At 37.2% G+C, this 16,005-nt stretch overlaps 1 protein-coding gene across 3 annotated transcripts in view; it reads left to right on the top strand.

Annotated features, from left to right (window-relative positions):
* Nucleotides 1–15,720, top strand: part of ncapg (non-SMC condensin I complex, subunit G) — a 61,755-nt gene extending 46,035 nt beyond the window's left edge. For all 3 annotated transcript variants that reach the window (XM_043694233.1, XM_043694241.1, XM_043694225.1), the window contains exons 16-22: nucleotides 242–423; nucleotides 1,761–1,935; nucleotides 9,524–9,691; nucleotides 10,495–10,621; nucleotides 11,905–12,012; nucleotides 12,155–12,236; nucleotides 15,143–15,720. In XM_043694233.1, coding sequence (XP_043550168.1) covers nucleotides 242–423; nucleotides 1,761–1,935; nucleotides 9,524–9,691; nucleotides 10,495–10,621; nucleotides 11,905–12,012; nucleotides 12,155–12,236; nucleotides 15,143–15,269 — 969 coding nt within the window. In that variant the 3' untranslated portion in view covers nucleotides 15,270–15,720. The remainder of the gene's footprint in view (nucleotides 1–241; nucleotides 424–1,760; nucleotides 1,936–9,523; nucleotides 9,692–10,494; nucleotides 10,622–11,904; nucleotides 12,013–12,154; nucleotides 12,237–15,142) is intronic.
* Nucleotides 15,721–16,005: the final 285 nt, after the last annotated feature.

Below are 16,005 nucleotides of genomic sequence, written 5' to 3'. Positions count from 1 at the left end.
GCATTTGTGCTCTCTCCCTTTCCCAACTCGCACCCATTTCCCCTATCTTACCTTCCCAACTCATCTTTGCATCTCATCCTGCCCTTTTCTTTCCCTTTTCCTGTTCTCTTGACTCTTTGCACCTCTCTTTACCTCCCCTTCAGTGCCCTCTTTGACCATTTTTTTTCTTGTTTGCTCCTCATCCCCTCTTCCCAGTGCATTTAATTTTGTAAGTGCATATAAAACTTGCTTTTATTTCTAGGTAATAGACCTTAGGACTGTGGCTGCTGAAGGCCTTGCCAAACTGTTTTTCTCTGGAAGACTTTCTAGTCCTAAGATTCTTTCTCGACTTATTTTGTTATGGTACAATCCTGTGACTGAAGAGGACACCTTCCTTCGTCATTGCTTAGGGGTTTTCTTTCCACTCTATGCATTCATGAGCAGGTTTGTACTTTATCTTGTTTTTTAAATAAATTTTTAGTAGCGCAATAAAACTGAAAGCTGAGATTCTGTTAAAGGTGAGGTAAAATGTAAAACATTGATGGAGAGATAACATCAGAGGTGTGGGTTAGTCACATAATGAACAGTATCAAATTACTGAATTGAATCACAGCATTGATTTGAGGATCTTAAATGAATTATAGACACATTGTGCTTTTGAATTAGATATTAAAAAATGCAGAAGTTTTTGAAATTTGACTATTATTCTGCAACAATGCCTCCTTTCTGAAAGCTTACCAGGGCTTTTTATTTTGATATGATTGCAAGTGCCCATCTACTTCACACACATCTGTTCTCACCCCATGACTTAATTTGCAGAATTTCCCAATGTCTTTCCTTTTCACCAGTACCTCTATTTTCAACATTCCATCTTGTTACATAACTACCACCTCTAGCACTACCCAACCCTCTTCTCTCCTGTCTGTACTCTAAAGGCACCATTTCCTTTGTGACACCCAAGCCTAGTCTGGTCATCACTAATACCTGCTTACCATAGTTGCTCGTACAAGCACAAAAATACCTGCTTATTCCCTACCTTCCTTTCCACTAAGTAAGGTTCCAAATAATCTTTCCAGGTAAAAACATCAATTTGCAAGTCCAATGAATCCTCCGTATTTGCAAGATATACGACTTGCGAATATGCCTGTCTGCAAATAAAATTCCAACATCTGTGGGCAAAATTTCATATACATGATTTTCAACCTATTTTAAACCTGGAATTTTAACATGCTCCACACTTGCAAATTTCATCATTCGCGGGTATTCTCGGGAATGGAATCCTTGCGCACACTGAGGAATGACTGTACATTCTTTACATGTAATGAACTGTATTCACTGTTCACGATGAGGGAAGGCCAAATGCAGATTGGATGATCATTTTGTTGAACATCTCTCTTTTTTCCATCTGACTTGTCATCCTGAGATTCTGGCTGCTTGTGTAATTTTCTGTCCACTCCCGCTCTATACCACCCCTTCTACATTGTTGCACTGAAGCTCACCTTCCCATTCGGCACTTGCAATTTTCTGGACTCGACATTCATTCACTAATTACAGGTGATATTCATGACTCCAATTTTTTAAGCAGGTGTTATTCATTTCTTTCTTTTGCTGATCACAAATTCCTTTGTTCTTTCCCTTCTTTGTGTCCCAGCTGTTTCCCTGCTCTTATTACTTTCAATTACTTTTTTATTTAGTGGGTATAAAGATTTAGAAGGCCATTGCTGCTCACCAAAATGAAATAGAACTGATGCTTAATATTGTGGAAAATTTGTGTTTCTTAGGAAAAATCAAGAATGTTTTCAGGAAGCTTTTCTGCCTACTTTGAAGACCCTGTTCTATGCACCAGCTTCTTCTCCTTTAGCAGAAGTTAATCAGCATAATGTAGCAGAACTCTTTGTGGATTTGACAAGAGCCAATGCAGTAAATGTCCAAAACGAGCAGATACAGGATTATCAGGTACACCACAACTAATTTTATGTAATGTCGGTTTGGCAATGCTTCCAAACAAAATAATATCTGGTTTAAGTAAAGTCAATAAACTGTATTTTATCTGCTGTATTATGTTTCTTGGTCAGTACGTCAATACAGGCTGTCCCTGATTTATGAATGGGATCCCGTAAGATGCAGGATCCGATGGGCAAATGTCCATTCATACTTAAGAATGGAGAAGCGATGCAACTCTAGAGATGGACAATACCAGCAACCCATACAGCATCATTTTTATTACATGCACTAGTTACCATGCTACCTAAACGCACACCTGATACCAGTGCCAATAGTACACCGAAGAAACACAAAGCCATCACAACAGAGGTGAAAGTTGACAAGTGATCTGAAAAAAGCAAACATTGAAAAAGTATTACGTCTTAGTTGATCCATAGTTAGAACTATTTTAAAAGACAAAGTGTATATTCTGGGATGTGTCAAGGGCTCAGCACTGATGAAGGCTGCAGTAATTACGAAGCAAACGAGTGGATTAATTATAGAAATGGAACAAACTGTAAATTGTTTGACTTGAAGATCACCATCTGCATTACACTCCAGTTAGCCTAAAGCTTATTCAAGGAAAAGCTGTAAGTCTGTAGCCAGATGTAAAGTTTAACTATGGTGGTGAAAGTGATGGTGAAGATTTTGTTGCTTGTTGAGATTGATTTAATTAATTTAAAGGAAGGGCAAATTTGCACATTAAAGAACAAGGTGAAGCAGCTAATGTTGATGCAACGAATGAGTTTCCTGATTTGTTGTCTGGGAGGGGTATGGTGCTGAGCAGGTGTTCAATATCGAAACAGGACAGTTTTGGAAGAACACACCCCAACTAATGCACGTTGTTAAGGAGGAGAAGTCTGCGCTAGGACCTAAATCTGCTAAAAATAAGTTGACATTGTTGCTTAGTGGTAATGCTGCAGATTATTGCAAATGTAAGCCTATGCTTGTATATCATGCTGAAAACCCTAGGGCTTCCAAGGCAATCTGGATGGCATCACATCCAGTCATATGGAAATCCAATAAAAAGGTTTTGGTGACGTTGAGACTTTTTGAGGACTTGTTTGGGCATCATTTTATGACTGACTTGGAAAGATGCTGTACCCCCAAAGATCTGACCTTCTAGATTTTATTAATCCTTGCTAATGCTCTTGAATGTCCTGCATACTTGGGTTGATATTCATCCCAATATTAAGGTTGAGTGTCTGCCATCCAACACAACCTCTGAGCTAGAGGAATGAGAATGGAGGGTTCCTAGGCGGAAGATGAGTCGTTCTTCCTCCAGGCGTCGTGTTGCCATGGTCTGGCAATGGAGGAGGCCAAGGACCTGCATGTCCTTGGCGGAGTGGGAGCGACCTCTCCGCCCCCACCACCCTCACCTTAACCTCCTTCCACCTATCGCATTTCCAACGCCCCTCCCTCAAATCCCTCCTCCCTACCTTTTATCTTAGCCTGCTTGGCGCACCCTCCTCATTCCTGAAGAAGGGCTTATGCCCAAAACGTCGATTCTCCTTCTCCTTTGATGCTGCCTGACCTGCTGCGCTTTTCTAGCAACACATTTTTAAGGAACTCCCAAGCAGCAAAGGCATTTCGGAGTCAAGGTTTGTAGAGCTGTCGTGAGTGTCTGTAGTGCCAGAAGGAAATGTGTGAAAAGAAAAGTGCCTCAGTTCAATCTTCCCTTGAACTATTTTTGAAGAAGGTTAAAAGGTAGCCAGAATTGGTCCTATCAACTTCAGCAATATATCCATCAGCATCTTCCTCCATCATCCTTTGCTAAACAAGCCCCTAACTCTTAGCAATGACCCTTCCAGCGTGCAAGTCACCCTAAATATTTAAAGTGAGTGTAAATAAAGCTGTTTTCTTATCTGTGCCTGTATTCTGAATTTAGGTACCAGTGTACATTATATTTTGCATATGTGTCTACAAAAGTACAAATGTGTCATCTTGGCGTATGTGTTCCGACTCACATACAGTTCGACCTCTGGACGTTCCCAGGAATGTAACCTGTTTGTAAGTTGGGGACTACCTGTATATCTTTAAGGGATATGCTTAAGGTACCATCACTGCTTCATAGCTTGTGACTTGAGGGTATCAAGGTCTCATTCTCTAATAACTGGGATCACTTGAAGCACATCATGCTAAAAGAAGCATGCTGTCATACCATAATTTCATATTAGCCCAGATGGGCCATGATGTGCCTGTGAATGTAATGTATACACATAACTGGCTGTAATAATGTCTGTTGGATTCTTCAATACTACAATATTCACTCCCAGTTTCTGATGTTACATTAGGTAAAATAAGGTATTGGATGCAATCTTGCTGCAGCACTCCCGAACAATTTGCAGCTGCACTCAGTCTGGGTATTTATGTTGTAGGCAAATGTCTATCCAACTAGAGTTTGAGTGGTAATGCATTTTGTTTTGCGTTTAAACTCCAAACACCATAGTATTTGTTTTGCCACATCAGCTCAAATTTAACATGAATTTATTAGAAACATTTCTGTATTTTTGGTCAGTGGGGATTTGTTATTATTTATGATTTCCTATTCATATAAACTTTTAAGTCCAAAGCGCTGTGTATTTTTAAATGAAAGCTATGAACCACTGATTCTGTTAAACTTTTCTGTGAGCTTACAAAATTTGTTGGTAAATCTGAGAGAGGGTTTTCTTTTCAATTGTTGTTAACTTTGTAACAAAAACTGTTCAGTTAATTCATCAAGCCATGAAAGAGACAATGATATTAGCTGCTCTGGCAATTCTGTCAGAGATTAAGTGGTTTATCTCAATTCGCATTAATTCTATGAAAAACAACTTTTGTTGTTAAGATCTGAAGCTGTTTGTGTTTTAGTCACATGAATCAACCAACCATGTCATTATGACAGAACTTGATAGGACTTAGTGATCCTGATAAGAGTATTTATTCAGTGTTTCTTGATTTACTGTTGTCACTTGTACCTGAGCACAGTGAAAAGTTTTGTTTTATGAGCTGTACTGGAAAATCATAACATACAAGGGGCATAGGGTGTTTAGACAGAGCGAGGCATACTGGGTTACGGCTGCACAGGAGATGCATAAAAGCAAGTTCAATATTAGATTTGAAATGTGAGCAGTCATAACAGCAGTGAAGAGACTGTTCATGAATCTGTTGGTACGTGTGTTCAAGCTTCTGAATCTTCTGCCTGACAGTATTACTAGAGTGGGAGAGGTCTTCGATGATGTTGGCAGCCTTTCCGTGGCAACAAGGAGTGTAGATGGAGTCCATGGACGAGAGGTTGGCTTTCGTGTTGGTCTGGGCTGTGTACACAACTTTCTGTTGTTTACTCCGGTCCTGAGCAGAGCAGTTGCCATATCAAGCCATCATGCACCCAGATAGAATGCTTTCTATGGTGTGTCTGTAAATATTGGTGAGGGTCCTTATGGATGTGTCAAATTTCCTAAGCATCTTGAGGAAGAAGGGGTTTTGTGCCTTCATGATCTTTGCATCTACTTGGGAGACACTGGACAGATTATTGGTTATCATCACTCCCAGGAACTTGACGCTCCTAATTAAGGTTGCATACAAAACTATGACAAGTTGTGGCTAGATTGAAAGTAATTTGACAATATTCCTGTCAGTCATGCCTGGAGGTGCACTGTAGTAAGTTACTTGGATTGATTTGTGCGCTGATTTACGTTAACATCTACATTTTGCCCATTTTTGTCAGGGAATTGTCTGGTTTTCATCAGGATTGTGTTCTCATTTGTAGTGACTCTTTTTAAGTAGACTCAGTCTCTTGATTAGTATAGGTGCTACCCTGCCTCTTACCCATTAACATGTCAACCAAACTCTGTTATATTAATCTAAAGCACTGTGGAGTGGTAAAAAGTGAAACAGTAATAGAGCAAGAATTATGAATTGTTTTATTATTTTGGTCTCAAAATAGCTTAAAGTATCAGAACAAAGTACTTAATTTGAATGTTGCTGTTCTATCTGATTTATTTGTGTCTTTATAATTTAGTGTGTCTTGAATTTGAGAATTAAGTTCCAGGTTTGCAAGTGGAATGTTTTGTCTTTCACAAAGATAATTTAATGCCTGATTTATATAACAGCAGTGGGTGGTAATTTGTTTACCTTGTTGCATGCATTTGTTTTATGCATCGGGTCAAAATGACTCTTTAATGCTATTAGCAAGTTTGAGTGTTGAGGAATCAGTAATTCCTGTAAATTGGAAATTAAAAACAGATATTTAAGTTTGAAAATTTTGGATTTGTGGGAAACTGACTTGTTATGAATTCCTCTCAATATTTAGCCTGTAATGTTTGTTCTTAGGGTGTGGGCAGTACAGAGAAGATTGTGTTAATTGCCTTATCTTATTGGCCAAAGCAATTGTTTATGGAGACGTATGGCTTACATTTTAAGAAGCCAGTTAAGAGAAATCAATGTGCTGGTTGCATTTTGGAATGACACATTTACAGACAGGAATGATGTTAATGAAACATTGGGGCTTTTAATGAGAATCTAGCAGTTTTTATGCACACTTATTGACTTATTGAAGTCATTGATGCAAAGCTTCCAATGATGGAATTTCAACTGAGTTACAACAGCCATAAAGACATTGTTCTTATTGGTATTAAAAGTTTAGACAGCCCATTTTATAAAACAAACAATTATGAGATTGCCAAATGTCCTAATTGGAGATGACACTGCTTCCAACTCGATCCGAAATTGCTTGCTACTTTTTCATCTGTTCCAAACATTTTACTATCTTTGAGGCCAATTACAATTCATTCATTCTGTTGAGTAACGAGATTATTATTTTTCAATTGGAATTTTGCTTTTGCAAGCTTAAGCAGTGATCTCTCCTCAGTAACGTGTAGACTGCAGTTTGTGATAGTTTCAGTAATTTAGTTTGCTGTCAAGATTTGACTTAGATCAGGCCTTTGGCCACAAGATGTAATTCAGTGATGGTCTGAGTCTTTATTTTAATTTTCCCTCACATTCTATATTTCAGTGTTTTGGCTTTATGATTGTAGATTTTGGAAAGTAACATTTATGATTAATAATCTATTATTAATGGGGATTTTGTTTCCTTTCCTTCTTTAATAGTAGTTAATGTTTGAGGTGCTTATGCTATGTCTTTTGCAATCCTCTGGTTGATTTTTGTTTATGGTCAAGTGTACAGAGGTAGGAGGCTTCCCAGCTCCATAAATCTAACCCTTAAAAATGGCACAAAGACAGAAGTGCTGGAGAAACTCAGCAGGCTTGGCAGCATCTGTGGAGAGAAAACAGTTAATATTTTGAATCCAGTGACCCTTGTTCTGTTTGCTGCATTGTTTCAAGATTTGACAATATGTATGTAGCAATGTGCTTCTTTAAATTAAATAATTGAGCATGTTCTGTTCTAAGTCAAAGTGACAGAGAATTGATTCTTTAAACTTCTTGGCAAAGAACAAGCGATAGATAAACTTGTTTAAGCAGTATGAAGATATAGAGAAAATGTTATTTAGCAAGTTACACAGTTATTTCAGGGAGTGAAGAACCATACGCAGCTGTCAAAATTCTGTAACCTTTCTTTCGTCCATTTATTGAAACAGTTCCCTTTCATGGACACTTTTAGATGTTCCTTGGAAACAAGACTATTGCCCTAGGTGTAGGAGCAACAAAGGGAACACTAAATTCTAAGCTAAAATTTGAAGGTCATGCTGGGCATGGCAGACCAATGATCCCAACACCTGAGCTAAGAAAGATATTAGTGAGCATCTGGATGGAGTGTGAGTCACTGCCATTTATCGGAAGTTGTTGATGTCTCTCAAACCTATTGAGCCTCTCCTGTACACCTTGAGCTTCTTTTCAAAAACCTCAAAAGCTATTGCTGTATAAGCAGAGACACCCACAAGTTCTTCTTCCATGTTTTTTTGCTCCTTCCTTGCCTTTTGTTTTCTTTCACTAAAGCATTTGAAAATATTTCATTCTTTTAAATGTGATATTTAAAGACTTTCTTGGCTACTGAATTGGGATTGAATCTTGAACTGGCTGTGAAACTGTTTTCTATGAGATGAATTAGAATGGGGTGTGTATTGTCTACATCAGGGCTTCCCAAATATGTGCGGTGATCCCCAGTGGGATAGGCAGTTTGGGTTTTATGGTACTGAGCTTCGATGCAACAGTAGCTGCTGTGGAGCTCCTGATGAAATGTTAATAGCTGCAAGGCCCCTTTGGATCCTGCAGTTCATTAATAGTGGGCATTGCCTTTCACCAGGCTTTCTTCGGGGACTGACTTTTCAAATGCTGCTGTAGCCTGGATGGCCCAGTTTTAAAAGTTGAGAGCTTGGAGGTGGTCTTGAAATCCCACTGTCTCCAGTAAGCCTGAAAGTGGCTGCCACATTTCTTTGGTGGTGGTGTGAGACAGCTGCTTCTACTTCCTGAAGATGCTTGGTGCTACTAAATGGGCAGCTTGGAGATAGTGTAGAGGCGAGGATACTGAAAGTAATGCTGAGAGCTTAGATTAGATTACATTACATTACATTACATTACATTACATTACATTACATTACATTACATTACATTACATTACATTACATTACATTACATTACATTACATTACATTACATTACATTACATTACATTACATTACATTACATTACATTACATTACATTACATTACATTACATTACATTACATTACATTACATTACATTACATTACATTACATTACATTACATTACATTACATTACATTACATTACATTACATTACATTACATTACATTACATTACATTACATTACATTACATTACATTACATTACATTACATTACATTACATTACATTACATTACATTACATTACATTACATTACATTACATTACATTACATTACATTACATTACATTACATTACATTACATTACATTACATTACATTACATTACATTACATTACATTACATTACATTACATTACATTACATTACATTACATTACATTACATTACATTACATTACAGGGAATTGAACCCGGGTCTACAGGCGCTGTGAGGCAGCAGTGCTAACCACTGGGCCACCGTGCCGCCCACTAAGCTTAGGAAAGAAGGGCCATTGCTAATTATAATTGGAGAGATTAGAATGGATTTTAGGATGAAAATCCCAATGAGCGGGATAATAGAGGGAAGAGGATGATATGCTCAAAAGCACTGCGGTCTGCATACGGAGAGATAATGCCACATGTACGAGCGAATACATATTCTGGAAGCGGGATGGTGAAAGGTTAAACAGAGATGGGCTAATGATGGGTGGAATAAAAGTAGAAATACTGTTCATTGCGCAAGTAAAATGGAAGAAAGTTGAACCATTTTGTATTGTGTGTGTTCTATCGGCAATTAATTCTAATACAGAAAATTATCTCTTAACCTGGGGTTAGTCAATTGTGTTTAATATTGGAGCCTAAATTTGCACTCCTCATCTTACTGAGGGAAATCAGGGTTAGACAGTAAATACTGCCTTGCCAATGATGCCAATGTTCCATATACGAGTAAAAACATTTATACTCTGTTTTTCTCTTGTACCCAAAGTGTCACCTTATTTCCATAGGTGTTTTCAGTGCATGACAATCTGGCTGTGAAGATCTGCAATGAAATATTGAAGGATCCAGATTCCCCAGATATTCGTATTTTGGTAAAAACTCTGGGATTGCTTGACCTGTCTACTGGAGCGTCGCCTTGCACAGAGCAGTTGTGTGTTCTCCTCGATAACATTAAGGTTATGTTTGTGACCTTTTCCATATAACCAGACAGAACTGGATAATATTGTTTATCAGAATTGGCACTGTTTTAGAGTCTGAGGAATGTGACTCTAAATGAGTGAAGTATGCAAAATTGCAAATTCTCTTGGTTTAAGAATTAGTCCACAAGTGTTTCATTCTTAGTCAAATAATTATTCAGATCAAACAGAAATTTTCTTTATCCGATTAGAAGAAATCATTTGAGGGCGTTGCACCTTTGAGTTTCACATTTAACGTTTGGTAACAAGCTCTACTGATGTTCATAACCTCATTTTTAGAAACTTACCTTGTTTCTCTCCTCTTTTGCAACACATAGCATTTGTTTGTTACAGTCCTCGAAAGGAATGAGATCAGATGTACCCTGAGGCTGTTTTATTACTTGCTTCTGTTGGAAAAGTCTCAACTAGAAACATAATTTCATTTGTGAAAAAGATGACTTGACCCTTTTCTCTTTCACTACTATTGCCACCCACATAGTTTTAAGGGAAGAAAAACCTTTTTTTCTTAATTAAAAAAAAAAATTGAGTAGTGGTATCTATCCCAAAATGCTGCGTCTAAATTGAAACATTTAATTTTCTAAACTCTAGTATATTTTAAAAATAAAACTGTTAGCCTTCATGCGGTGTGGATGTGCTGACATTTGATCAATAAGCATTTTTTTTGATGTGCTAGAATCATACATAATTAGGATCTTAGAAGAATATGAAAGGATGGCAATTACATTTGAAATTCTGAATTTGTATCTTGAATATTTATATGCTGATTTAACTGATCTTCATAGGAATTGAAAAACAAAGTAAATCAGCGAATCATTGAAAAAATTATGCTTCACTTGCGTGGAGGATCAGGAGACAATGAGAAGAATAAAAACAACACCACAACAGAGATAACAAATGAAAATGATAAAGGTATGCCCACTTTACAGATAAACTCTCTTTAACTTATTACTCGGTAAAGATGTCATTTCTAGCCTCCACCTTTGCTTCATTTGCACCTCACAGATATCATAATACTATTGGGCATTTTAAAATTATGAATTATATTCAGACAACAAATATTGTTTCCAAGTCACTTGGGTTAAGATTATCATCAATACTGATGGGTAGCTGAAACAAATTGAAGAATATGTCAAGGAAGGAGGGGCAAATAGCATGGCGGTTTTAAGAGGGGAAAAAGATCAAGAAACCCATCATGTTATAAAATAAAGATAAGTGGAGAAAATTGAAGAAAGTAAATGTAGAAGAAAGCAAACCAAAATACAGAAATTTGATTCATGATGTAAAACAGAAAGCGAAGCAGAATAATGATTAAAAGAATAGTGTCATATGCGACACAAGTTAGATTTTGCCAAAACCAAGGATTGTAACACACAGCATAAGGGTATGAAAACAGCAGGAAGAATAAGAAAGGTGTTTTAATAGCAAACTCTGGTGAAGTAAGAAAAAATGTAAGAAGCTTATTGAAGAATCACACACAGTAGTAAGTTTGAAATGGGTTAGGAGAAGAGAGTAGCGTTGACAACTTCATTGGACCAGAAACACAAGAGAATGACTGAAAAACAGCACTAAATGAGAAAAACAAAATCTAGAAAAGCGGCCAGAATAGATTTAATACTTGCAGATTTGATCTTAAAAATGAGAATGTTTTGCAAGGGTATTTAATGGTGATCATTGCCGTCTACATGAAGTCCTCTGGTTATTCTCCTGATAAACAGTTGAGAAAATTGAGAAGAGGGAGGTGGTTCAGAATACATTCAAGATTACTAATTTGGATACCTGGGAGGAAACGGGACAAGAGAAGCAATGGACATTAAATGTTAATAAGTGAACACAGTTCAGAGTTTGGATAGAAACTGTATGTTTGTGGATTTCCAAAAAAAGTTGATTAGGTTGACTGGAATTTGGTGTTGACAATGCTGAAAGACATAGACTGGAAAGATAGATGAGCCGAGATAAATATACACACAGGAAGTATCATCGATATTTATCAATTTAAAAAAAAATTCAATTTGTTGCAAATTGGAAAATGTTAATGTGTCACCACTTTGATATCTTGCAAAATTCCAAATCATGTTAGGAACTACAATGGAATTTAAGAGCTAGCTCACAAACTTTACCTGGAAAACAAGAATGTTTTACAGCATTGAATCAACATAGTTCTGCAAACATTGTGCTTTTATCCTTTCTTTCAGATGAAGATCTATCCCAAATCACTGGAAGTGTAAAAATTTCTAAACCACCAAATAATGAAACAATAAATGGTAAAGGAGGAAAAGAAATGACCAAGTCCAACAAAAAGGGTAACTTTTTTCTGTAATGTTCAATGGAAATTCTATATTATTGGAATTTTGCATTGGACTTTTATGTTGGAGTGAATTTTGTTTGTCCAGGTGTTACATTTTAATCATCTTAAGTGAGACTAATGTATACTGTGATTTTTAGAACAAGGGAAATGTTTGTCAACGGCAAAGTCTGTAACTAGAAGCAGAAGGACTAAAGGAGCAGTGCAATCTTCAGATGAAAGGCAAGTAAAGTATCAGTGGATTCTGTCATCAGAAGTGGTTTTACTTATCATTCATAATCATACTGATTGTTATTAAAATATTGCAACCAGAAATGAAAATGACATCTGTTTCTCAGTTGGTGTTTCAAGCTCTTATCCCACTAGCTAAGGAAACTCAGTCCTGTAAGTATTGCATGTACGATTCATTAGACAGCAAACTGAAATAATGAACAATCATTCTTTCAAATGTAGACTGAAGCTACTTTGTAAGGGCAATCCAGAAAGCATTGGCAAGTTGTTTTTTTACCACTTCTGTGTTTTTCAAATTTTTTTGTGCATTGTCAGGCAATAGGGAAAAAAAACTTCAAATATTAGCATTGACTTGCAATTTTTTCTTTAAAAAACTCATCTGAAAATCTCAAACGTTGATGACTTCATCTATCAGAGATGAAGTGTGAAGGATATTGTACTGTCTTTGTGATTAGCATGAATGGTTAAAAACATCCAACATTCTGAACTAGACTGTAACTGACCAGTAAAATTGGCCAAGATATAGGGAGAATTCTAATGCAAAAGCAAATATTGCAAATGCTGGAAAACTAAAATAAAAGTACAATGTGTTGGAAATATTCAGGCTGGGCAGCATCTGTGAGTAGGGAAATAAAGTTAACGTTTCGGCCTTATGACCTTTCATCAGAATTGGGAAAAGTAACTTCCTTCCTCAAAACTTGTTTTAAGCAGGGTAAGAGCAGTTTATGTTCTGATAGGATAGAAGCAGAAGAGATTCAGTGATAAGTGGTGATGGCACAAAGCAAAATAAGATTGCAGTGGGACAAGTATTGGATCTGGATGAGGTATAAATTATGCACTGCATTTCTGCACACCGAAAAGTGGAAGTTTGGAGCATTGTTCTGCAAATGACAATTGTGAATCCGTGATATATTTTAAATCTGTGATTGGTAGACCTCTGTTGTCCAAAGATATTCAAGAAATATGGAGAAAATGAGGGTATAAGAGTTGGACCTCACCTCAGCGTGCTTACATTGAATTGAAAGAGGTTTGGGATTAAATGACCTATTATTGTTCCTATGTCTGTGTCCTGAACAAAGTAGGGAGTAGAGGTTATGATTGGAAATTATGTTGAATTTGGTCTTTAATCTGGATTTAAGTACTTGACTGAAGAATGAGGTGACGTTCCTTGAGCTCATGTTGAGCTTCACAGAAACCTTGTTGATGCCATGCAAGGAGAGGTCAGATGGGAAAGTGACATACAACAGCAGGTTGGCTGGAAGCTTAGGCTCTCACTAATCGATTGCGTTATGCTTTGCAGAAAGCACTTACCCAATCTCCGTTTGATCTCAATACAGGAAACCATTCGTTGACGTGCCCCATTGTTCACAAGGAGTACATTTCATTAAATTGAATCAAATTGCTGTTTGACCTGTCTGGGGCATTGGACAGTGAGGGAGGGAGGAGGTGAAAAAGCAAGTGTCACTTCTGTGTTTGACTGGAGTGGGAAATGGACATTGGGGTAATTATGGAGGGAATAGTCCTTTTGGAATGGTGAGAGGGGAAGATGTGATGCTTGTGGCTCAATGTTGGTGGTGGCTGAACTAATTGTAAGTGATCTATTCACTTGTTCACGTTTGTGGGGTAGAAACTGAGGATTGGAAGAAATGTCCACCTTCTCTTGCCTTCGCAAAATCTTACAAACCTACGGATTAGCAGCAGGAGTAGCCATTTGATCCTCCTAACTCAGTCAAACTGATTGCAAACTCAATTCCGTATCATATCCAGCTATGAAAACCTGTGCCCCTTTTTGGTCTCTGCCTTAAAAATATTCAATTAATCTGCTCTCTAGTGAACAGAGTTCCAAAAGCTCGTGGAGAAATATCTCTTTGTCTCCGTTTTAAATGGACACTGTCTTTTAAACTCTCCCCTAGTTCACATCTCTCCCACAGGAGAAACATACTACTTAGCACCCACCTTGTCAGGTCCTTTCAGGATCTTGTATGTATCGATAAGATCAATCTTTATTTTTAAAACTCCAACAGATTAAAAACCCAGTCTGTCTAACTTTTTATCATAAGCTAAGCCCCTTAACTCAAATGTCATTTGAGTCTACTTTCCAAGTTCTTGAATTATCCATCACTAACTATTTCCTTCCTCAAGTTTTGTGTCTCCATTTCTGGAAAAAGATATTGACTCCTATCCATTCTGAGCTTACTGACTCCCACTGCAGTCTTGATTATATTTCTCAGACAAAGACCTGTGAGGGCCTTATTTCATTTTGTTTGGTTTCTCTGTCTGTTTATCTGTTCTGTCAGTATGCCTTAATTATTCCTCAACTAAGGGACTCCACTGTGCTTAACAGATTTCTCCATTCCCTGCATGTCTATACCCACCCTTTCCCCTTCTTCCCAGTAAACAACTTAAGTTTAATTGAGGCTGAGACTAAACACATTAATCCATTTGTGTATTCAGTTATCTTTCAGTAATGATTCGGAGATGCTGGTGTTGGACTGGGGTGTACAAAGTTAAAAATCACACAACACCAAACAGGTTTAATTGGAAGCACACTAGCTTTCGGAGCGACGCTCCTTCATCAGGTGATCAGGTAATGACAATCACCTGATGAAGGAGCGTCGCTCCGAAAGCTAGTGTGCTTCCAATTAAACCTGTTGGACTATAACCTGGTGTTGTGTGATTTTCATCTTTCAGTAAGTATTTATCAGCAATGTGGGTGATTCATTAGGATTTTGCAAAATTAATTGAGAGCTGTACAAATCTTTGAAAAAAAATTGAAAATCCTGAGTTTTGGGCATTACCTCCTTTTGTCAAATGAGAATGTAAGATACATGTGTGCTGAAATTCGAAGTTTTTTGCCTGTTAAATTTTATTTAATTAATGGCATGATTTTATGTTAGTGACAGCCAAGACTTTGCAAGCTCAGCACCTTCAGTACCGACAAGACCTTCAAGGCGGGCAAAGACAGCAGCACTGGCGAAAACAAAGATGAATCTCTCTCGATTATTGAACAAAGGAGAAGATTAATCCAAAAATCTTATTTCACATGCCCCGACATTGTTTCTAAGAGGCAATATTTTGTGCTTTAATTTCATGTCCCATAAATCACATACAGTACTGATCCTGAGATTATTGTTATTGGAGAGAGTTAAAGTGAGATGCTCCACTGCTTAGAAATCCTTTTTAGCTTCTTAATTTAATATGCCAGTAATTCTTGGAGACTTTTTTTTATATACTGATGCAAATGTGTATCCTGAAGATGTAACTTTTAGTGGTGTTTAAAATACTGAGTGCGGTATATCCGGTAGCAATGTTGTACTTGCAAAGTGTGTGCTTTAACTGATCTTGCAACAAAAAGCTAAGAATGATTTTGGGTATGACTGTTAATGTTTAGTTTGTGGATATTAGTGCTTTCTAATGTGTATTTTTGTTTCCATAGGACACTTGTTTAAACAATAAATGTCTATTATTAATCTGAGTTTTATTTGTAACATAATTAAAAATTCTTAATACTGTGGGAATGCTACAGGTGTATTGTCCTTTGAGATCATACTCTGATATTAAGCCAGTCAGGGCTTGTCTTTTAATGCTAATTAGTTGGCCCATTAGTCCATTTGACCAAAGTTGTGGTCTGAATTTTTATTTTGAATGAGAGCTTTTGAACCATTGATTAGATGGGTGCCAGTGTTTGCTTTGGGGGATTGACATTGTCTGGGGATCAGTATCCAGTGATGTCCTACTATAAAAACACACCACGGTGCAT

This window comes from Chiloscyllium plagiosum, chromosome 1 (assembly GCF_004010195.1).
Source record: "Chiloscyllium plagiosum isolate BGI_BamShark_2017 chromosome 1, ASM401019v2, whole genome shotgun sequence".
Classification (NCBI taxonomy): Eukaryota; Metazoa; Chordata; class Chondrichthyes; order Orectolobiformes; family Hemiscylliidae; genus Chiloscyllium; species Chiloscyllium plagiosum.
The sequence above is the reverse complement of the archived record's forward strand: the minus strand, read 5'-3'. Positions and strand labels throughout refer to the sequence as shown.